Source organism: Notamacropus eugenii, chromosome 3 (genome assembly GCF_028372415.1).
Source record: "Notamacropus eugenii isolate mMacEug1 chromosome 3, mMacEug1.pri_v2, whole genome shotgun sequence".
NCBI lineage: Eukaryota > Metazoa > Chordata > Mammalia > Diprotodontia > Macropodidae > Notamacropus > Notamacropus eugenii.
The window spans coordinates 180,590,190-180,615,055 of NC_092874.1; the positions used below are offsets into that span (position 1 = coordinate 180,590,190).

The window sequence follows — 24,866 nt, forward strand, 5'->3', positions numbered from 1 at the left end:
TCATTTTGATAGGAAAACCTATCTCATAATACAGGAGAGTGGGGGACAGGGGCACAAGCAGGGTGGGGGGGAGAATGCAATCCAAGGTCGACACTCATGGGGAGGGAAAGGATCATAAGAGAATAGAAGTAATAGGGGCCAGGATAGGATGGAGGGAAATATAATTAGTCCTATACAACACAACTAGTATGGAAATCATTTGCAAAACTACACATATTTGGCCTATATTGAATTGCTTGCCTTCCAAAGGGAAGGGGTGGGGAGGGAGGGAGCTAAAGAAGTTGGAACTCAAAGTGTTAGGATCAAATGTAATGTTCTTACCACTGGGAAATAAGAAATACAGGTTAAGGGGTCAAGAAAGCTATCTGGCCCTACAGGACAAAAGAGAAGACGGAGACAAGGGCAGGGAGGAAGGACAGAGGAGAGAGCAGATTGGTCACAGGGGCAATTAGAATGCTTGGGTTTGGGGGGGGGGGGGATAAAAGGGGAGAAAATTTGTAACCCAAAATTTTGTGAAAATAAATGTTAAAAGTTAAATAAAAAAAAAAAGAAATAATACTTTTTAAAAGGTGTTACATGTGTTAGTAAATCCTTCAGTTAATTTTTGGGAGTTTTCTAGGTAGAACATCATATATGCAAAAAATGACAGCTTTGTTTTCTCTTTTCCTTCTGCTACTGCCAGGCCTAGAGGCCTGAGGGCTACCCGAGTCTTACCTTACCTGTCCCAGGTCTTCGGTTGGCCAAACCGGATAAACGTATAAGAGAAGAGACTTTCCGGAGTCGAACAAGGGTTAGGCTTTATTCAGGGTCTCGGTTACATGTGCAGGGGGAACTCTTCCTTAGGAGAGTTAGAGAAATCTCCCAAGGAGGCAAAGATCTTACAGTGAGAGATTGGAAGCAGAAGTGTAAGTGGGGAGAGAGGGGGAGGGGAGAGCGAAGAGAGGAAAGAGGGAAGAGGTGCCTTCTGTCCTGTAAGGGCCCCTCCCGCGCTAAGAGCGCCTTCAGGCTTTCCTGACCCTAATTAAGCTCTCCGGCCGCGTAGTTTGCACCTGAATACCGTGCCTGTTAGATAACAATAGGTGTGCCCAGATCCGGGACAGTCTTGAGGGCGGGGATGCTCCTCCCATCACGTTTCTCACGGGAAGAGGCGGAAATACACGAGATAGCTCGGTCTCACTCCTCGATTCCCTGCTGTTTTCTGGGGGGCCTCATGAGAACTCTAAGATTTAGAAGTTCCCACCTTTACCTGCCCGAGACTGTCCACATGGAATTGAGCTTCCATCCCCAACATCTTCACCTATCTCTTTTTCTCATTACGTTGCTATAGCTAGCATTTCAAGCACTATTTCAAACAATAATGGTGATAATTAATGTCCTTCTTCATACATGATCTTATTGGAAAGGCCTCAACACTTTTTCTCTTATATAAAATAACATTTGTTGGTTTTAGGTTGATACTTGATATTAAGGACAGGTCCATTTGTTCCTATGCTTTCTATTGCTTTGAATAGACATGAATGTTAGACTGTCAAAAACTTTTCAGCATTTATAGATAGTCACGTTTTAATTATTATCATTTTGCAGAGATGCTTTATTACGTTTATAGTTTTCCTAGTAAAACCTTGCATTCACTGGTATTGTGTAACCTGATCAGAGTGTAAAAAATCTTTTTAACTATGTTGTCATATGCTCTTTGTCAGTATTTGATTTAATATTTTTGTGTCAATATTCATTTGGAATTGGTCTGTAATATTCCTTATCTGTTTTGTATTTGTTGGGTTTAGATATCAAGACCCAGTTTGTCTCAGAGAAAAAGTTTTGAAGGATCTTTACTTTATATTTTTGCCAACAATTTATATAATACTGGAATTGTTCTTTATATTTTGGTAGAATTCACATGTAAATCCACCTAGTCTTTTTTCCTCCCCTTTGGAGGTTCATTTATGCCTTGTAAACTTTCTTTTTCAGATTATTTAAATAACATATTTCTTATTCTTTTTATCTGTGTATTCTAACATAGTGATATCATTTTGGTCCTCTTCTAGAACAAAGGACAATAACCAACCAATCTACATATTTTATAATCTTACACATACTTGTTCACTTTATTTCAGCGTTCAATTTTATTGCATTTAATTGGGCAAAATAGTTTATGACATTTCTTTCATATTATTTCAGTTGTCAAATTTCATTTTTCTTTTTTATACAATTTGGTTTTCCTCTCAGACTCGCTCAGACTAGTTCTTTTTTAATTGTTCATTTTATTATTTAGTTAAATTTTTTCTTTCCATTTTGTTCATCTCTTCTTTTATTTTCAGAATTTCTAATTTGGAGTTTAGTTGTTTTTAATTTATTGCTTTTCTGATTTTTTTAGTTACAGGTCCCACGCATTGATAGCGATGACGCACACGACTCAACAAACTTTAAAGCGTTATGTAAATAGTGATAGTTGTTGTTGTTATCCATTCTTTTTCCCTTTTGTAGATGAAAGTTCTTAGAGATATAAAATTTTCTCCTTAGTTGCCATGCCATATTTTAGTATGTTGTCCAATTGCTGACATTTTCATTTTATTTCTATTTTTTGACTCTATCTTTCTAAAAAAAAAGCCTTTTATTAGCATTGTTTGTTTTTAAATTGCCTGGATTTCCCCTCCATAGCTCTTACTTTCTGTGGTGTCAGAAAACCATGTATTTTAACAAAAGAGTTTTCAAATTAAAAAAAGAAAAGAAAAAGTAAGAAATGAAAAAAAAACCCACTGAGTTTGTATGCAGTGCTCCACATCTGTGGATTCCAACCTCTGCCCTGGAAGAGAGAAGAGGGGCACCTTCTTATAACTCTTCTTTTTGACAAATATTTTTTTTTATCATTTTGAAACATTCAGTCTTAACTGTTTTCTGGTGATTGTTTTTTTTCTGTTCACACTGTTATAGTCATTGTGCTTACTATTTTCCTTGCTCTGCTTACTTAATATTGAATAAATTCATGTAAGTCTTTCTATGTTTCTATGCTTTCATCATGCTCATTCTTTTGACAAACTAATATTTATTTATATCCATGTATTACAATTTGGTTAGCCCATTTCCCATTTGATGGACATCTCTTTGTTTACAATTCTTTGATACCACAGAAAATGCTGCTATGAATATATTATGTGTGGATCCTTTCTTTTTCTCAATGACCTCCTTGAGGTATATGTCTGTCAGTGGAATCTGGAAAAATTGGCACACTAGTAGATTCTTGTTGGGTTAATGTCCAATTTCAATTTTTCTTTGAGTCTGCTTGTAGCTGTTTCAAGTCATTGTCTTCTGAGTTTGTGTTTTTAACTTCCCTGTCTCCATTGAAACTTTTTATGGCCAAGTTTTTTTGTTTTTGTTTTTGTTATGCTATTTGCTTATTTTCCAACTTACTTCTTGTCTTTGGACCATGATAGTTGGGTTCTGCTCACCTCTGCGGGTAGGGATACAGGTGGGGGATGACTAGGCTGATCTTCTGTTGCCTGTAGGTTTTGGTGCCTCCAAGGTGGTGTGATCCAGGGAGAGTTCTGGTTACTGTTCTCCTGCTGTAAGCTCTGCTTCTTACCCAGGTAGGGCCTCTATTCCTTCTTCACTACAGACCTTAACCACTCCTCTCCACCCTGAAACTGTGACCCAGAACCAAGTAAGAGGTAAAGGTGCTGCCAAATGGCACCTGCTCCTGTGCCCAGGGCTAACACAGTGATACTTTGCAATATCTTTCTGCTTACTTGTGACTGCTTACTGCTCCTGGTGCTCTTACTGCTGTAGCAGCAGGTGTTGCCTCCTCTTCAAGGTCCCATAGCCCATGCTACTTCTTCCACCTGATCTCGGGATTACCCCTACCCCATCATTCATTGGCTGGTCTCTCTTTTGCTCCTCCTAAGCTTTCCCAGGTTGGAAAAATGAGATATTAACTTTTGAAAATTTTTGTCATCCCACTCAGAATTTGATGTGAGGCGTTTTTAAAAAGTTATTTAGAGGGTTGAGTTAGGAGAGCTCAGCCAGAATGTCTAATCTCCACCTCCTTGGTGTTGGTTTCTTGTCTATGGCATCTTTAAACAGACTCTGATTGCCTTGGTTAAGTCTTTTAATGATATTTTTACTGTCTTCTTCCCTAAAAGCATGATTGCTGCCTCTGCTTCTGAGAGTTCACTTATAGCATAACAGAATTTGCTTCAGAAAAATGAAAATCTCTACTTTAACCTAGTTTGAATCTTTCTGTTTCAAGTATATTTTTTGTAAACAATATATTATTGAATTCTTTCTTTCAATTTCTATTTTACACTCTGGTTCTAGAATATCAGGGTAGTTTTCCTTGATAATTTCTTGAAAGATGATGTCTAGGCTCTCTTTTTGATCATGGCTTTCAGGTAGTGTAGTAATTTTTAAATTCTCTCTCGGATCTCTTTTCCAGGTCAGTTGTTTTTCCATTGAGATATTTCACATTGTCTTCTATTTTTTTCATTCTTTTGATTTTGTTTTAAAATTTCTTGATTTCTCATAGAGTCATTAGCTTCCATTTTCTCCATTTTAAGTTTTAAAGAACTATTTTCCTCAGTGAGCTTTTGGACCTCCTTCTACATTTAGCCAATTCTGCTTTTTAAGACATTCTTCTCCTCATTGACTTTTTGGGTTAGTCTCTTTGGGTTAGATATTTGGGTTAGTCTCTTTTGTAAGGTGTTATTTTCTTCAGCATTTGGGGGGGGGGGGTCTCCTTTAATAAGCTGTTGACTCATTTTTCATGATTTTCTTGAACCTCATTTTTCTTTCCAATTTTTCCCCTGCTTCTCTTACTTTATTTTCAGAATCCATTTTGAGCTCTTTCATGACCTGAGACCAATATTTTTGTTGGTTGCTTTGGATGTAGGAACTTTGACTTTGTTGTCTTCTTTTAGTTATATGTTTTGATCTTCCTTGTTACCAAAGTAAGATTCTATAGTCTGATTTTTCCCCTGCTGTTTGTTCATTTGACCAGTTTATTTTTTAGCTCTTTGTTAAGGTAGGACTCTGCTTCCAGAGTGGAGAGTGCACTGTCCCAAGCTTCAGGGGTTTTGCGCAGCTATTTTCAGAGATATTTCTAGGGACTTGTAAATTTTTAGTTCTTCCAAGGTTGTATGATCAAAGGAGAGGTATTTACCCCTCTCCTTGTCTTTGCATGACCACAGTCACTCTTTTGTACCTTGAAACTCTGAGGATTCCCTTCCTACCACCACCACAAGCTCTGCCATGCTAGCTCCTCACCCTAGAACTGCCACCCAGGCCTGCAACCCAGATCCAAGTAGAGAAAAGCAAGAGAATTCTGCCTCAGTGCCAGCAAAGAGATCCCTGCAATCCCCCTCTGACCAGCTGATTGATCCCCACACTGTCTGTGGACTAGAAGCTTCAGAAGCAACCAGTGCCACTACTGCTGCTGCCACCACTGCCTCCCTAGGGCTGGGGCTGGGGCCAGGGCCAGACATACTTCTGTCTCACTCAGGTCCCACAGACTTTTCTTACTGACCTTCTAGGTTGTCTTTGGACTTTTTGGATTGAGAAGACTGGAATCCACCACAGTTGCCAGTGATTCATTTCCCTGAGGCCTACTCTGGCCAGTCTTTGCTGGTGGACCCATGCTAGACTGCACTTCTTTCTCAGAATGCTGCAGCAGATATTTCCTTTCGACCTTTCAGATTGTCCTGGGCTAGAAATTTGTTTCCCTCTGCCATTTTGTGGGTTCTGCTGCTCTAAAATTTGTTTAGAGTAATTTTTTACAGGTATTTGGAGGGGTTTGGGGGAGAGCTGAAGGCATTCCCTGCTTTCACTCCACCATCTTGGCTCTGCCCCCCCCCCCCACCTCATTGAATTCTTTCTAATCCATTATGCTATCTTCAGACTATAGCTTCTTAGTAGTTTCTTTCTGGCTGCTTGTAGTCTTTGTTCTTTGACTTGGAAACTCTAGATTTTGGCTACAGGTTTCCAGGGAATTTTCATTTTGGGGTTTATGGATGAATTCATTACATTCATCTTCATGATTATGAATAATAATTGTGTATTTCTTTCTATCTAGTCCTCTTGTACTTTTTCTTATCTTTACCCTGTAAAAAGGTGGTAGTGAAAAGGAAAGTATGAGCTTAATACTCCCAGGAAGCTAGATGATTTTATTCAGAATTCAGATTGCTCGGTGTTGTTTTTGTTCAGTCTTTTCAGTTGTGTCTACCCCTTTATGACTACATTTGGGGGTTTTTTGGCAGAGATACTGGAGTGGCTTCCCATTTCCTTCTCCAACTCATTTTGCAGATAAGGAATTGAGGCAAATAGGGTAAAGTGACTTGCCCAGAATCACACCATTGGTAAGAGACTGAGGCTGAATCTGAACTCAGGAAGATGAGTCTTTCTGATTTCAGGTCCAGAACTATCCATTCCACCAACAGATTGCATGTTGTATTATGCCAATTCTAGGACAGATAGTTGAATGAGGGAAAAATAGGCAATGGAGATTATGTCTACCTAGGCTTTAATCTTTTGTCCAAGATTTCCTAACAGTGTAACTGTGGGCAAGTCATTTAATCTCCCTGTTTTCTCCTCTGTAAAATGGTGAGATGACTTTCTTTTTTCTGGGCAGTTTTACATTATGGTATCCTAATAAGGTAAATGAGATTTTTTTCTTGGAATCATTGATTTTCAGGTTAGCTAATGATTTAAAAATTATTTCTTCTTCCTCTGCTTTCCAAGTCAGCTGTTTTGAATAGCATGTACTGTATACTTTCTTTTCTTTATGGTTTTTTTTTTTTTTTTATCTTGATTTTACTTTAAGATTTCTGGTTGTCATGTAGCCATTGCTTTTTCTTGGGCCCATTCTGGTTTTCAGGGAGTCCAAATTCTTGGACAAGGTGGTTTATCATCTTTTGTTCTAAGCTCTTATTTCTCCTTCCCATTCTTTCTTCCCCTGATATAATTACATTTAACGTTGCATTTTATATCTTACTTCATTTTCTCTGGATACTCTTATTGTCTTTGTTCCTAGGATATTGTTTTTTCAGGCTCTGCTTATACTTGTGGAATTACTTTTTTCTTCTGGATTTCCCACCATCTGTTCTAATAAGCTCACTACTGGGCAATATGCTGGAGCCTTCCTTGATTTTACCAAACATTCCAGAGGCAGATACAGTCCATGGGCTGATTATCCTCTGCTCTTGCCATATGATCATTCTATCTTTTTCAGTCATACATTTCTTTGATGACACAAAAGAATCTATCTCTTTGTGTATACTCATGCATGGTAGATAATCTTGGATATGGTACAAATAAAGATATGCCACAAATAATGTAGCATTGACGTTTTTTTTTTTTTTACTATTTCTATTTGCCAGTAGAGGGCTCTGAATACCATGTTTCAGTTAATTTATAACCCCGCCCCCTCATCCCCACCTCCCACACCTTTAGGAAGTAGAATAGTTATTAAGCTATACAAAGAGTATTTGTTCTGTGAAAAAGACAATATTGACTTTCTAGTTACTACATATTACACTTTTAAAATAGCTCAATGTAAGTCTAGTGCCTTTATATGAATCTTATTTTAAACAAACAAAAAATTCAGAGAGCCAGGCTTGGAGTCAGGAAGACCTAAGTTCAAATCTGGTCTCAGACATTTAATAGCTGTGTGTTTCAAGGCAAGTCACTTCACCTCTGTTTGCCTGAGTTACTCCAGTTACATACAGGGATAATAATACTACCTATCTCCCCAGACTGCTGTGAGGATCAAATGAGATCATAATTGTAAAGTGCTTAGCACAGTGCCTGGCACACGGGAAGCACTCTGTACATGTTACTTGTTATTATTAAATGATTTGTCTAAGGTAGCAGTTTATGAGCCAGGATTAGAATCCAGGGATTTTGACTGCCTGGTCCAGTGTTCTTTCATCATGTCACAATAACACGATGTGGTACATAGTTCTACATTAATTGGGGTGGGGGTGGGGAGAATAGAAGCTTCCTATAAAAGAGACATCCTTATAGAGTCCACGGTTTATCTAATTTATTGCATACCTAAATGTAGGTTTTAGAATTGTTCCTCCTAGAAAGCCAAATGCCCAGATCCAGCAAATTCTACCATGGCAAAAATCCATTTCCAGGAAAATTAAAAAACAAAATTCTTTCAATGCTGCCAATATGGTATTATTCCCTATGCTATAGTTCATACTTGATAATATTTAGCATTACTATTTAAGAAATCCTAGAAGCTGTTTTTGGTCCTAGAATGTTGAAGTTTTCTGAAGACATACTTTGGCACTCAGTCTACTACTGCTTGCAAGATCAGTCATGCTGGACAAAATAGGCATGGCTTATGTGATAGGATTTCAGATATTATGGAAAGTTCCCTAATGAACAAAAGAATTTGTGTGTGTTCATCCTTTGTTGCTAAAGAAGACCAGAAGGCCATCAGAGAAATAATGACATGACTTGCTTGCACTTGACTTTTGTTTTGAGTGAGGGAGGGCTGTGCAGGTCACCAGCCTCACTTTTCCTCCAGAGCCATCTGAATCCAGTGACCAGATATTCATCAGAATGACTGGAGATGACCAGGATGAGGCAATTGGGGTTGTGACTTGCCCAAGGTCACACAGCTAGTGAGTGTCAAGTGTCTGAGGTGAGATTTGAACTCAGGTCCTCCTGATTCCTGCACTGGTACTCTATCTACTGTACTACCAGAGTATTTATACATTTTTCAGAGGAGGGTAGGACCCTAGGACTCAGTGACTCAATAGAAATTAGTAAAAGGTATTGAAACCTATTATTGGGCAGGGAAGACCTTTAACTCTTCCTCCCACCCACCATTAACCTTACATTAACATTACACATGGCCCTGAGAAAATGAGACTCCAGGGTTTCAGGGTCAGGGGATGGGCATAATTTGGAACAAGAGAATAAAGGTAAAGGACACCCAAGGGAAGGAAGGAAGGTCTATAGGAATGCTTTTGGAAGTTGGGAAGTACTAGCATAAGCATATACACTCTTGAGCCCCTAAAGTAATGAATAAGATGCTTTATGACCTCATACCTTTATCAGTTAATAGCACTTCTTTGAGTTATAGAATCATCAGTCAGAGATATAAACTAAGTGTTAATATGTCCTTAATTTAGGAGTGGCAAAGTGCTTTTGAGTCATTGGATGAAATTAGATGATGATACAAAGGACAAGTATCAGGACTGGTTGAGAGAATTTGACTTACATCTTGAGCTATGTATATCAGAATTGATTCCAGCAGAAAACAGTCTTTGAAGAAGACCCTCTTTCTCCAATATTAGAAAGCAGTAAGGGTAGAGGAGTGATACACACACACACACACACACACACACACACACACATACACACACACACACACACATACACACACACACACCTCATCACTGGAAGCAATATAGCTGAAACAAAAGTGGCTGATTTTTGTGTCTGCACTAGGGTTGAGACACATCATGGACAAGGTAGACATACAGAGATCACAAAGCGATAGGTCTTCTGAGTCCAAAAGAGTTCTGTTTAAGAGAAACTCCATGAAAAATCCATGAAAAGAGAAAAAAGGCTTCCAGTAAACTAGGAGCCATGAGTTACTCCTTGTCACATGTACTCTGTAAGTTTGAGTCCTTTCTTCCCAGGGACCTTGCATGTGCAAGGGGAGAGGATGTCCTCAGTTTTGGGGCAGATACTGTATCTGCTTAGTAAATATCCCTTCCTAAAAAAACTCATTAGTGCTGACTGGCCAACCAATAATCAGTGGGGAGCATCCTGAGTGGGGGCTCATGAACAGCAGTACTTTCTCAAAGCTATCCCTAGGATTGTGAGAGGAAGAGTAGTTAGCCATCCTCAAGTACTATGGCTTGCCAAAGGGAATGGGAGCTACTGAAGCAGGACTGGAGGTATTACCCCCAAAACAGTTTGTATTCTTTACAACTTTAGCTAGAACTGACCTCAAGTATCCATTAATATTTACTTCAGCTGTTTGTACTGCTTTTATGTATTTACCATGTTCCATTTTGTATTATGACTATATGCATATGTGTTGTAAGTTTCTTGAAGACAGGAATAATGTCTTATTTTTTTTTTTGCATCTTCCCCATCTTCTAACATAGCATCCTGCCCATAATATTCTTCTTTTTAATAAATTTTTATTGAGTTGAATTTAATCTACTTGTGAATATGTTTTTCCTAGAGTACTACCACATTGAAAGAAGAAGCTGAAGCAAAAAAAGAGGAAACTGAAACAAAATCATCAAAGGCTGAATTATTTTCAGTAGGTATGCACTCAGATTATCATTCTTTGGAGTAATGGAAGCTTATGGATTTAATTGTTTTTTTCTTCTCAGCAAAATAAGATTAAGAGTTGGAAGGGACTTAGAAGTCATCTAAATAACTACTATCATAATTTGGAAATATGAAAATGACAGTCATATATCTTTGTATGTATATATAAATATGCTCTAATTAACTTGACCTTTTATATAGACCTGAAAGGAGGTGTATAGATTGGTGTAAAACTGGTCTTGTGTCAGAAGCAAGGGACAACAAGTGGATAGCCAAGGTGTTCCACTGATATCCTTGTGATATCAGGAGAAAGTGAGGCAAGTCCTTTCCACATTGGGTGAATGTATTGGAAGATGTAAATAAGAGCCACAAAGCTGGGCAGACATAGATGGGTTGTGTTCTGAATCATTGTCAAGACCTTCAAGATTTATGTATCTGAGTACTTAAGTCACTTTACATCTTCTTGTAATGTTTCTCTCTCTGAGAATTTTTCTATAATTTAGTATACTTTCATAACAGTTCCTTTCACTGCCTCATCATTTCCCTCTCCTCAGAACACATTTGGAAATTTTTAATCAGTGAATGAAAAAACATTAAACACTTAATATGGGCCAAACACTGAGCTTTAGTGCTGGGGATTCAAATGCAAAAAGTGATGTCTGCCCTCAAGAAGCATGCATTCTAATAGGGCAAGATTACACATCCAGTGGAGTAGTAGCCAGTAACAAGGAGTTTGCTCTGGGGTGTCAAAGGAAGAATGAGATGATCCTTTGGGCAGTTAATTGACATAAAGTTTCAGGAAGCAATAATTGTGATTTGATTACTGTCCCCAGAACAAGAGTTGGAAAGTGTGTGTGTGTGTGTGTGTGTGTGTGTGTGTGTGTGTGTGTGTGTGTGTGTGTGTGTGTGTGTGTGTGTGTAGAAAGGACAAGGTTTCAGGAATATGACAAAATCGCCTGAGTAGGTAAGGTAGATGGGATATGAAGGGGAAGCATTGTCAATTAGATAATAATAAGTAAATTTCCATTTACTTAGTCCTCAATCAAGATGTCAAAATACTAGGTTAGGAGGTCCAAAGATGAGTGGATTAATTTCCTAAAAGACTGGGGAGTCTTTAATTTACATGAGACCACAAGATCATGGGTTCATAGGTTGAGCAGTGAAAGGGACCTTATGCAAGCATCTCATTTTACAGATGAGGAAACAGATCCAGAAATGTTGTGACTTGCTGAAGTTCACACAGATAGTAAATGGCAGAACAGGGATTTGAAAAGAAGCCCTCTGTCTCCAAATCCAGTATTTTTAACAGTGTCATGTTCCTTCTGCTTATCCATGCTACCATCTTTATAGTCATTCCATAATTTTTAAAAATAAAGTAAGCTTCTTATAACCAAATGACTCATCTTTTAGGTTATGATGACTTGATTTACGCAGCAAACTTTTCTCAACGGAACACTGTTGTTGTAACATGTTCTAAAAGTAGCTAACATTCATTCTGTGAGGATCATTTTGGGACAGTATTCTTTCTTGCCCTCCAAGAAATGATGACTACAAAATTAACCAAAGATGAGAGGAGAGAGGAGAGTGGACCAAAGTGGTGAGAAGGTCGCATACCTCATGTGGTTCAATTAAAAGCTTCCTTAGGAGTTTTAATTAAGTGCCTGGTCTCCACAGATTAAAACCAACTGTAACCTTCATTTACCAAAAAAGTGAAAAAGAAAAAAAGTTTAAAATTGAACCCTTTAGAGGGCAGAGCCAAGATGGCAAACTAAAGGGATTTCCCTGAGCTCTCCCCCAAAGCCCTCCAAATACCTGTAAAATATGACTCTAAACAAATTCTAGACCTACAGAACCCACAGAATAATAGAGTGAAACAAATCCTCAGCCCAAGACAACCTGGAAGATTGACAGGAAGGGTCTTTCACACCAGGAAGGGAGTGGAGTGCAGTCTGGTGTGGGCTACACCAGCACAGATGGACCAGAGCAGGCCTCAGGGGACTGAATCATTGGCAGCTGTGTCAGTTTCTTGACTCCTCAACCTCCAATTGCCAAAATGGTCAATGGCAAAACTCTGTGGGACCTGGGTGAAAGATGTAGGGAGTGATCTGGCCTGAATCCCCAAGGTGGTGAGGGTGGTGATGGCAGCAGCCAGGGGCAACATCAGTGGCAGAGGCTGCTTCTGGAGCTCTGCGCCCACAGACGGTGGGAGACTGAGCTGCTGATACAAAATCTCTGAAACCTGGGACACCCACCTGCACCCCCACCCCCACTGGAAGCAAAGTCCTAAAGTCAAGTATTTGGCTGGAAAGATGAGTAAACATTGTAAAAGAACTCAGACTGTAGAATCTTACTTTGATGACAAAGAAGATCAAAACATACAAGCAGAAGAAGACAATGAAGTCAAAACTCCTACATTAAAAGTCTCCAAGAAAAATATGAATTGGTTGCAGGCCATGGAAGAGATCAGAAAGGTTTTCTGAAAATCAAGTAAGAGAAGTAGAGGAAAAATGGGGAGAGAAGTAAGATTGATGCAAGAAAAATCATGAAACTTGAGTCAACAGTTTGATAAAGGAGACCCCCAAAATGCTGAAGAAAATAACCCCTTAAAAAATAGACTAACCCAAATGGCAAAAGAAGTCCAAAAAGCCAATGAGGAGAAGAATGCCTTAAAAAGCAGAACTGACCAAATGGAAAAGGTGGTCCAAAAGTTCACTGAAGAAAATAATTCCTTCAAAATTAGAATGGAGCAAATAAAAGTTAATGACTTTATGAGAAATCAAGAAATTATAAAAAGAACCAAAAGAATGAAAAAATAAAAAACAATGTGAAATATCTCATTGGAAAAACCGCTGACCTGGAAAATAGACCCAGAAGAAATAATTTAAAAATTATTGAAAGCCATGATAAAAAAAAAAAAAAGCCTAGACATTATCTTTCAAGAAATTATCAAGGAAAACTGCCCTGATATTCTAAAACCAGAGGGTAAAACAGAAATTGAAAGAATCCACCAATCACCTCTGGAAAGGAGTCTTAAAGGAAAAACTCCTAGGAATATTGTAACCAAATTCCAGAGTTCCCAGGTCAAGGAGAAAATATTGCAAACACCTGGAAAGAAACAGTTCTGCCTTTGTGGAAAGACAAGATCTAGAAGCTTATACATTAAGAGATCAAAGGGCTTGGAATATGATATTCCAGAGGTCAGGGGAACTAGGATTAAAACCAAGAATCACCTGCCCAGCAAAACTGAGTATAATCCTTCAGGGGGAAAAAATGAATATTCAGTGAAATATAGGACTTTCAAGCATTCTTGATGAAAAGACCAGAGCTGAGTAGAAAATTTGACTTTCAAATACAAGAATCAAGAGAAACATGAAAAGATAGACAGGAAAGAGAAATCAGGAGACTTATTAAAGTTGAACTGTTTACAATCCTATTTGAAAAGATGGTATTTGTAACTCATGGGACCTTTCTCAGTATTAGGGTAGTTGGAGGAAATAGATATAATAAATAGATAGATACATAGATAGATACGTACATACATACATACATACATACATACATACATACATAGACAGACAGACAGACAGACAGACAGACAGACAGACAGATAGATAGATAGATAGATAGATAGATAGATAGATAGATGATAGATGGCACAGGGTGAGTTGAATATGAAGGAATGATATCTAAAAAATAAAATTAAGGGGTTAAAGAGCAATATATTAGGATAAGGAGAAAGAGAGAGATAGAATAGGGTAAATTATCTCACATAAAAGAGGCAAAAAAAAGGTTTCACAATGGAGGGGAAGAGGGGGTAGGTTAGAAGGAATCAATATACCATATTCTCATGGGATTTGGCTTAAGGAGGGAATGACATACACACTCTTACCTTACAGGAAAGTAGGGGGGAAGGGCATAAGAGGGTGGGATAATAGAAGACAAGGCAGATTGGGGAAGAGGGTAGTCAGAAGCAAATACTTTTGAAAAGGGACAGGATCAAAGGAAAAAAATAGTTGGGAGGCAAGATAGGATGGAGGGAAATATAGCTGGTCTTTCACAATATGACTATTATGGAAATGTTCTGCATACATGTATAACCTATTACCTACACATGTATAACATGTGTTGAATCGCTTGCTTTCTCAGTGAGGGTGGGTGGGGAGGACAGAGGGGAGAGAATTTGGAAATCAAAGTTTTAAAAACAAATGTTAAAAAATTGTTTCTACATGTAACTAGGAAATAAGGTATACAGGCAATGGAATATAGAAATCTAACTTGCCCTACAAGAAAGTAAAGGGGAAGGGGATAAGAGGGGAGGATAATAAAAGGGAGAGTAGGCTTGGGGAAAGAGTAATCAGAATGCATGCCATCTCAGAGCGGGGGAAGGGGAGAGATGGGAAGAAAATTTGAAACTCAAAATCTTGTAGAAATGAATGTTGAAAACTAAAAATAAATTAATTAATTTTTTTAAAATTAGCCTTTTCTAAGAGAATACACAAGCCAGGAATAATGAAATAAAATTCTAGAATCAATTAATTAAAAAAAATAATGCTGCATCCTCGGTAGTTGATCAAACTTGTCCTTTGAGAAAGCGATGAGGAAGTATGGCTTTCTCCTTTTGGGAGGAGATGAGATACTATGGGTATAGAATATTGCAAAGGCTACTTGGACAGCATCAGCTGATTTTACTGATTTTTTTCTTAGTTACAAGGAAAAGTTCACTGGGCTGCTGTGTTGGTCTCTATATGTACATGAGTGATATAAAAATAAAAAGCGTTAAAAAAAATTGAATGCTTTAGGCAGCCTTGCAAATTTTCTGTGATTATTAGCTGAGAAGCAAAGAAATGGTCTTTAGAGAGTGTCTAATCCAATCCTTCTCTTATTTATTTTTTACAATGCATGCTTTATCTTGCTGAATCTACACAGAGCTTCAATGATTTATAAATTTGATTTAAATAAATTTATCTGACCAGTTTGAAATTCTGCTAATTTGGGGGATGCCTCAGTATGTTCAAAATTTTAAAAACTGCTAAAATACAGAAGATTGTGATTTCTGAGCATTTAACCCATTAAAAAGCTGTAATATTAGTAACTGTTTAAATCCGAATTATTTCATTTACAGTATCTTCGTAATCTTTTGATAATCTTCTCAAGAAAATAATTTTTTAAATATTCAGGACCTCAGTTAATTCAGAATATGATCAACTTTTAGGTCCAGTGGCACCATCACCACAGAAATTACCAGAAGTTATTGTTGAAGCTGTTGTTGATGAGGATGTAGTGGACTTAAAAGGATTCACGCCCCTGGGTGGAATATACTATTTGAATATACTGCAGCTTCCTCCACAGTGTAAACAAGTAAAAGGCTGGACCATTGTGGAAGTAGGTAGATTCTTGGAACACTATCATTTAAAAAAGTTATCCTGTTCATTTTTACCTTTACTTAAAGGGCCTAACATAATAGCACATACAGGAAAAAAAGTGTTTACGTTTACAGACTCTAAAAATATAAATAAAATGTTAAATGGAAAATCTGTCAGAAGAGAAAATTATAAAGTCAAATCTAACACATGCTGTTAACCCAATTTTTAATCCTTAGAATATATTATAGATGGATAAACAGAATGTTTTTATTGATTACACTTTTTTTGACCAACTTATTCATCAGAAAATTTAATTCATTTAATTATGATATACCTACTCTGTGTAAGCTCAAAGTAGTTGTGTATGTAGCCCAGACTAAATGTAATTTTAGTGAAGAGGGCACTTAGAAAGATATTACTATTCATTAAACTTAAAATATTTTGCAGGTTTTAATGTTACTGATCTCCTTTGATTCTCTTCCTGTCTGTCTGACCTCTCCTATATATGGATCATCATGGATCTCCTATTTTTTAAATCATTTACTAATTGTGGTTTAGCAAGACTCTGTCTTGAGCCCTTTCTCATTTGGTGACTTCATCAGCTTCTATGGATTTAATGTTCATCTCTATCTATCTGGTCCTGGTTTCCCTTTCCTGGTCCCCTCACATACTAATGTTTTCCCCTCTGAGATGACCCTCTATCATCTCTGTAAATAAATGAATATACCTGTTATTTATATGTTGTCTCCTGCACTGGAACATAAGCTCCTTGAGGGCAGGAACTGTTTTGCTTTTTTGTATCCCTAGCACTTAGTGCAATTCTTGGCTCATAGCAAAGGCTTAATAAATATTGACTGACTGATTTAAGGAAACTCAAGTTGGGGCAATTTGACTGTAGCAGGCTTCTCTCAATTGCAAGACTAAACAGACTCACCAACAGCTACAAGGACCTGTATTTGCCTCAGAGCAGTTCAGCTTCGGTCTCACAAACCTGTGTTTGTCCTTCATTTTCAAAGAAGACCATAACGTCAGAGAAATGATGACATGACTTACACTTGACTTTGTTTTGAGTGAAGGAGAGCTGTGTAGGTCACCAGCCTCACTTTCCCTCCTAGGCCATCTGGATCCAGTTACTAGCTATTCATCAGGATGACTGGAGAAGGCCCAAGATGCAATGGGAGACCTTGGCCTATTCAGGTACTCACATAAAGTGAGGTATGGCCATTCAGTGAATAAGCCTCGGAAGCAATCAGGGAATGGCCCCCATAATGAGCAAAAGAAAACAATAAGTAAATCAAGCTGGGAAGGAAAGAACAACAGCCACTACTGACAATCACTCTAAAGCCAGGAGGGTCCAGAAAACAGCTATTAAGTAGAGCTTGGGCAAGGACCCATTGTTGTGCAATGTATGGGCTTCAGGGGGCACTGGGTTTAAGGCTTTGGGAAAGACAAGAAGGGAACATAAGAAAGAAAGGAAGGAAGGAAAGAAAGAAAGAGGAAGAGAGAAAGAAAAGAGAAAGAAAGAGAATGAAAGAAATCTAGTCAGCAAACCCCAAACCAACTGGTCATCCCCTGGCCATCCAAATTCACCCTCACTTGGAGAGGAGAAGGAAGGTGGGGGGGGAGGGGCAGAGGGAGCAGATGAGCTGAGCCATCCAGCTGGCTGGGTTCCCATGCAGGTAGCTCGGTCCACTCACAGGTCTGTACTCGTCCCTGGCTTTGGAAGACCATGACGTCAGAGAAATGATGACATGACTTGTGCCCAATCCTGTTTTGAATGAGGGAGGGCTCACTGAATCCAGATGGCTCAGGAGGGGAAAGTGAGACTGGTGACCTTGCACAGCCCTCTCTCACTCAAAACAAAGCCAAGTGCAAGTCCCATCATCATCTCTCTGATGTCATCATCCTCCTTGGAAATGAACGAACACAGACTTGCAAACCAGCTCTTAGCTAGAGACACTGCAGCCTCATAACCAGAAATAGAGATGGATCAAACTCTTCTCGCCTTATCTTCCATTTATTTTCTTTTCTCTTGTGTCTTTACTTAGCACCTGTCTCCTTTCTTGCTGTATCCATGTCATTTCTATCCCAGCTGCTTTTTGACTCTTTTGCAGAGGCTCAACTCCCCTCTTCCCCCGTCTCCAATTCTTCTCCCCCTCACCTCTCGCATTCCCATCCTTAGAAACTTCACACTTCCAGGCTAAGCCAAGCTTGTTATTTGGGGCATAGATATAACCTGCCATATTCACAAAGAACTATAATATAATTGAGCATGTAAGTACATAGGAGAAGGACAGAATTCCATCTGAGTTCACTATTAGAATGTGAGCTCCTGCTTACATTAGAGGTTTTTCATCCTTTGTACTTAGATCCCCACGCCATAGAATGGGGCCTGGCACACTAAACAGTACTTCATAAATCCTCTTGATTGATTGCTTTAGGGTGGTAGTGGGCTTCACTTTTATACAGTAAGATCCTCCTGTGAGCATCCTTACAAAGGCTGCTTGGAGGTACTACTAGTGGTACCATACAGTGGAAGACAAAGGTTCTCTAGGAAGCTTTTTTGAACAGTCACATAGCTTGGAAGTCTCAAGAGACAAGACTTTAATTGCTAATGGCCCACTTCACAAACTACTGGATATTTAACTGCTTTGTATATATTTGTATTTATTAACTTTATTTTCATGTTCTGTGTATATAGATAAACAAACATATTTAAGTAAGCATGTAGTTATGTATTTATATAGGTACTTTCTCTTCCATTACAATGTAAGAATATTGTGAATAACGATTATTTCATTCTTTGTACTTGTATTATGACTAGAAAGTGCCTGGCATATTGGAGGTGCTTAATAAGTGGTTGTCGCTTGATGGATTGGTTGCTTCTGGCTAGGGAGATTAGGAAAGTCTTCCTAGAGGAAGTAGTGTTTGAGTTGAGTCATGAAGAATGGATAGGATTTACATAAGTATAGATGTGAGAAAAAGACATTCCTGATATAGGAAATGTCATGGAAAAATTCACAGACAAATAAAAGTAGAATTTGTGCTCATAAAACTGTAAGCAGGACAGTCCATCTAGTATAGACTATGTCAAGGCAAGTAGTGTGAGTAAAGTTAGAAAAGTAGTTTTGGGTCTGATTGTGGGAAAGATTTTAAAGTGAGGTAAAGAGACTGTACTTCATATATAATATATATATATATATACTTTCTACACATATATATACTAACTATATATGTGCATGCGTGCATGTGTGTGTGTATTCTGGAGCCACTGCAAAACAACTTAAAAGAACTGACTTAAATTTTCAAAATGAGCATTTATGCCGTGGGGAATCAGCAAATGCTACAAATCAGGACTTGATTTATTGTTTTATTTATTGTCTAAGTTAAGAAAGTGATGACAGGAAGTTCATAATACAGATTAAACTTAGAAGTGTGCACTTCGTTTATCTGTATGTTTTTTGGAGAACCAGCACCTCCCTGAATATATCCCATTTCTCCCTATATGTGGTGATGTGTTTTACTTATTTGAATTGTCCATAGCATCTAGCACTTGTACATAACAGCCAATTATTAAATATTTGCAAGAAGACCAGATAGGGATAAGCACAGAGCACATGTTGCTCATGCTGAGGAGACTCTGTCTACTAATGTAGGCCAGCACCTTCTCTGCAGCATAGAGTCTCAGGGGAGTCTTCAGGGAGCACCGTGAGGTGAAATGACAGGAGCAGCACTGAACCCTACAGTGTCTTGGCTCCAAGGTCAGCTACCTGGCCACTCCCTGGCCCTAACTGCTGGATCCATGAGAAAACTGAGGATTGGACAACAGGAAGTTTGGGCTTTCGGTAGTTTTAACTCTCCCCAATGTAACTTTATGGCCATCTTTTGTAAGACATTTAAGACATTGATCTCTATCAGATCTAATACTATTTCTAATATTTAGAAATTCCATGTTTGTCTTTTTTGTAAAGCTCATCGGTGGAGGATTACAGGAATTCGTGTATCCTCCAGAGATCACAGATGATGTTCCTGAAACAGAAAACTCTTATCCACCTCTCGAGATTGTCATTGAAATGAATAATAGTGTCGTGTTTTTCGAGAAACCTATGGTTGCATGGTGGGATTCAGAAGGTACAGTCATGAAATTACACCTAGGAATAGAGTAAGAAAAGATAAGTGCTTCATTCAGAATCAAGTTTGCAAAATATGTGGAACCAATTCTAGGACTGCAATTATATGGGGGAAGAAAAGGGAATGGAAATTGCACCCACCAGGACTGAAGTCTTGTCTCTTAAAATTTCTAAGCTTTGTGACTGTTAGCAAGTCACTCTATCTCCTTATGTTCCTTCATCTGTAAAAGGGAGATGGTAGTAACATTTTCATCCTTCCCCCCTTTCCCTTTCCTTTCCCTTCTGTCCTCTCTCGTTTTTAAATACATATTAAATTTAACATGGTAGCAATCAATATCTAGTTGTATGATTATGTGTTAATAATAAAGTTCTAAAAAACAAGAGTAATAAAATTGGTTTATTTCACCATTTTGATTATGCTGGAATGACAGCCTTACTGTCCTGCTACGTAATCTAATGGTAGAATGTCTGCACTTCCAGCAACAGTATCAAAGAAGCCACCTCACACAGGTGATGGTGGTGACATGTAATGAATTCATCCCTGCTTTTGTGTTATAAAACACCATGTACTCAGAAGTTGATGGAATGAATGTTAACACACATATAATAGCAACTGAATAAAAACATGGAAGGTGATAGGATTTGTGTCTATTTCATTTCCTAAGGAAAATGCTTTTTTCTCAATAGAGAATTTTTCTGTCGGAAAACTCTGCCACTTCAGAGCTCCTCAATTTCTATTGAATTTATTTTGTATGAAAAATTCATGTAATTTTTCCCCTGTCCACTATAAAGGCAAAGGTTGGCGAACTGATGGCTTTGTTAGCCTCTTTTACAACATGAAGGAAAAGATTTTGGCATTAAGTTTGGAGTCTGTTCATCCTATCACATTGATTCAAGATACTCACATTCATATGCCATATGAATCATGGGAACTGAGACCACTTCATTTGAATGAAGCAATTTTAAATATTACTACAACATTTACCGATATTGACATACAAATTAAGGTAAATTGTTATCTGCCTAAAAGTTGTATGTTAAGGTATTTTTATTTATGTTATAAAATGGATATAAGTGCCTAGCTTGTGATTGTTTGTGCTTTGTGCTTAAAGATGTTACTTTTTTATAATCCCATTTAAAAGTGTTCATTCAGAATTTATGAATTAGAAATTATTATAGTGATAGAATTTAATAAGTTAGACAATCATCCATAGACTTTGTCCAAGTTCTTTGACAGACTTCAGAAAGTGACAATGAGCTGGGTCAAGAATTGACTAAGAGGAAGATTATGGATTTCCCAAGGAATACATGGTTGTTTTAATCATCCAAAGTTTCTCTCTGAAGCAAAGGGCCATCTTTTAAGAACCCAGTATCTTTCCAGTGCTGACATATGGCTTTGAGTTACAGATTACCATAATACCATAGACTCTAAGGAATTGAATTTAGGGGCAGTGGAGAAGTTCATGGTGGGCATGAATGAGCCTCAGCATATCTAAAGGTATCACATAAGAGAAACAATATAAAAGTGGTCATCAGAAAAATGTATTACCACACCTCCATCCTCACTCTTTGCTGAAAGCAAAGCAGCTAATAACTCCTTGACTTGTCTTAGTGACAATTTAACTCTTCAAATGGAAGAAGCATTTAGCTTTATTTGTCATGTAGAAGAATGAAAACTGTCAGTTTACTTATATTTTCCTTGGTTTCTGAGCACCTAAGTAGAAACAAGAGGTAGAAGTAGAGTGTTACATTTTTGGTGTGATGGAAAGGAAAAAAAAATTAATACAATTTGAGCTATCCCAAATTGGAATTGGGGCAGTTAGGTGGTACAGTGTGGATAGAGAGCTAGCCCTGCAGTTAGGCGCATGGCATATTTCATCTTCGTTGTTTTGGACTAATGGCTATTACTGCACTGATCCGAATATGAAAATTGTTCAGAGTTGTTTTTCTCTACAATGATGTTATCATTGTATAAATTGTTTTCCTAGTTGCTCACTTCATTCTGCATTAGTTCTTTTAGGTTCTTCGGTCTGCCCAAGTTTTCTGGGAAACTGTCTACTTCATTGTTTCTTTATGACGCAATAATATTCTATTCTGTCACATTCGTATTTTACAATTTGTTTAGTCATTTCCCAATAATAGGAATAAACTGAGTGTGATATAGAAAGGAAAAGAGCATTAATGAAATAGTTTAAAAAAGAGAACAAAATAATGAATGAGAACTGTTTCTGTTCTAGCTTCCCTTAAAGAAGTAGTCTGATTTCTCAACCTTATGACTGAAATCTCTAACTTAAAGTTGCTTTACTTTACAATTAACCCTAAAATAAGGGCAACTCGGTGGCACAGTGGATAGAGTGCCTCAGACACTTACTAGCTGTGTGACCGTGGGCAAGTCACTTAATCATGTTTGCCTCAGTTTTTACATCTGTAAAAAGAGCTGGAGAAGGAAATGGCAAAACACTCCAAAATATCTCTACCCAGGTTAAAACCCCAAATGGGGTCATGAAGAGTAAGACATGACTAAACAACAGCCAACCCCATATTGCCCATCAAAGAGAAATTGTATCTGTGACATTACACACTACATGAATTTAGCCGAAAGATCTGTGAGACATTAAACTTAAGTCTTGCTCAACTTCCAGTTGAGTAGGATAATAATAGACATATTTTCCAGTTTACCTATATTTAGAACTGGATAAATTTCCTTATCACTATTATAGGTTTTTTGGGGGGGAATGGAGTGGGCTGGGGCAGGCATGGCATGAAGGATGGTGGTCCAGATCTATTATTTCATTTAATTAGGAACTCTTATGTAAGAACCTCCTACCACAATCAATGCACTCGAGAAACTTGACCATAACTTAAAACCTTGTGTTAAAATTTAATAGAATTGGACATTTTAAAAAATGGTTTCCATTGGAGTGACTATTTTAGCTAAATATTCAAAATTTTACACAACATATAATTTAGTAGATCAATTCCTATTAGTTAAATCATAGAATTTAAAGCTGGAGGGTTCCTTTAAGTTTATCTATTTTATTATAACCTATTAAGTTTATCATTTCATAGATTTATATATCATTTTATAGATAGAGAATCTAAGTACTTTTCCTGAGACCACACAATCAGTGGCAGAACTGGAACTAGAAGATTAGAAATAGCATAATGAGATTTTAAAAAAGATTCATTAAAACTTTTAAGATAATGTAAATTATTTTTCTCAAATAAGCTTATTCTTTTTTGGAGTGTATTTTATTTTGAAAAAAATATTTTTTTTTCCCCTTGAAAACAGGATAACCAGTGTATGCTAGCTGCCGTTGAGCTAGGTGGTGACTATGAGCTCTCTCATTTGTTAGGAAAATGGATGAATCTTACGTCTTTAATAATTGCTATGAAAGCGACTGGATTAAATATCTTCCCATCTGAGTACTCTCATGCTTATGTTGCTGTGAACGACAAGGTAAAAATAGTTCTTTTAAAATTGAATTCGTTGCTGATTCTGAATATAACATTTTACATATGTATATATACATGTATACATGCTCATATTTTAAGGAATTCAAGAATATTTGACAGCCTCACTTGTCCAGGCATAGAAAGAGAGGGAGGTATAAATAAAGAAAACTCTGCTTGTCTTTAATCTTTAATTTAATCTTTAATCTTCTACTAGATGGGAATCATTGACAGGATTAAATACTTAGTCCAGGTCTGTAACTTCCCAGTGTTTCCTCTAAATGCTGTTACTATAACAGTTCCTTTTCTCAGAAGCTCAGTCCTCTAATAAAAATACACAGTCCCATCAAAGGCGTTTAGTATGAAAAAATCCAGACCATCCCCACTTAGCCATGTAAGGTATGAACCAAACATGTACAATAATAGTAAATGACATATGATGCTTAAAGGTTTGCAAAGTGCCATAAGCCCATGACCTCATTAGAGCCTCCAGGCCATGTGAAGGAAGTTTTACAGGTATGATTGTCCCTATATTATTAGTGAGGAAACAGTCTTAGAGGCCTTAAATTATCCAGTCACCCAGAAAACATCAGAGGAAGCATTCAGAGGCTAGGTCAGGGGTGCAACATGTGACCCTCTCGGTCCTCAGGTGCAGTCCTTTGCTTGAATCCAAACTTTTCAAAAAAGGATTTGTTCTGTAAAACTTGGCCTCAGTTAAATCGCCACACTCAAGAAATCCAAGCCTGCAACCAGTGGACAACAGCAGCCATGTTGGTGTCAGGAAGTCCTGGATTCAGATATGACCTCAGATACTTACTGTGTGACCCACATTTCTTGCCATAGGGCAAGACACTTCATCCCTCAGGGCCTCAGTTTATTTGTCTGTAAAATGGGAATAATAATCCAATCCAATAAACATTTATTAAGCACCTATTATGTGCAAGGCACCATGCTAAATGCTGGGGGATACAATTAATAAAAGAAAAAACTCCCTGCCCTCAAGAACCTTCCAACCTAACAGGGGAGACAACAGAACAAGGACAGAGGAAAACAAGGGGGGAGGGGGCAGACCTGGGATGGGGGCATGTGAGGGGCAGGGGGAGTCACCAGAGTGTAGCCAGCGCAGAAGCATCTTCTGTAGAGCTGAAATCAGCAGAACATCAGACAGTTGTTTTCTCCCTCTCTAAAGAAGGCACCGGGAGGAGTTCGGTACTTTGTCCTCCAAGCCTTCTGCACCCGGGGGAGAAACACTAATATTGCCTCTCTTCTTCCAAGGGTAGTTGCAAGGACAAAATGAGATGACAGTGATAAAGCACTCTGCAAACCTTGAAGTGCTAGCTATTTTTATTACTATTGTCATCACTACTAAGATCATTGTGGTAAGTTTGGGGCTTGGAGTCAGGAAGACTTGAATTCCCTTCTTGCCTTAGGGCTTAGACATTTACTTACGAGCTGTCGTTTCATCTCTCTCTGCCCCAGGATGTTCTGTTCAGTGAGGGGGTGCTTTTTGTCGGCCTCTAAGCTCTCTTCTGGTTTTAAATCTGCGGTCTGTGATATTTGCCCTCTAAGGGTGGGATTTGGTAAATGCCTTTGGAATACTTGTAAGCCCTAGGAATGGGTATATGTC

General features: G+C 38.0%; 1 protein-coding gene across 5 annotated transcripts in view; it reads left to right on the forward strand.

Annotated features, from left to right (window-relative positions):
* DNAI7 (dynein axonemal intermediate chain 7) overlaps nt 1–24,866 on the forward strand; it is a 79,450-nt gene that overhangs the window by 48,943 nt on the left and 5,641 nt on the right. For 4 of the 5 annotated variants that reach the window (XM_072653468.1, XM_072653469.1, XM_072653465.1 and 1 more), the window contains 5 exons: nt 10,202–10,286; nt 15,506–15,675; nt 19,628–19,787; nt 20,579–20,793; nt 23,079–23,246. In XM_072653468.1, the coding sequence (XP_072509569.1) occupies nt 10,202–10,286; nt 15,506–15,675; nt 19,628–19,787; nt 20,579–20,793; nt 23,079–23,246 (798 nt within the window). Of the gene's footprint in view, nt 1–10,201; nt 10,287–15,505; nt 15,676–16,771; nt 16,854–19,627; nt 19,788–20,578; nt 20,794–23,078; nt 23,247–24,866 lie in introns of all 5 variants that reach the window. The other variant, XM_072653466.1, reaches the window with a different exon arrangement.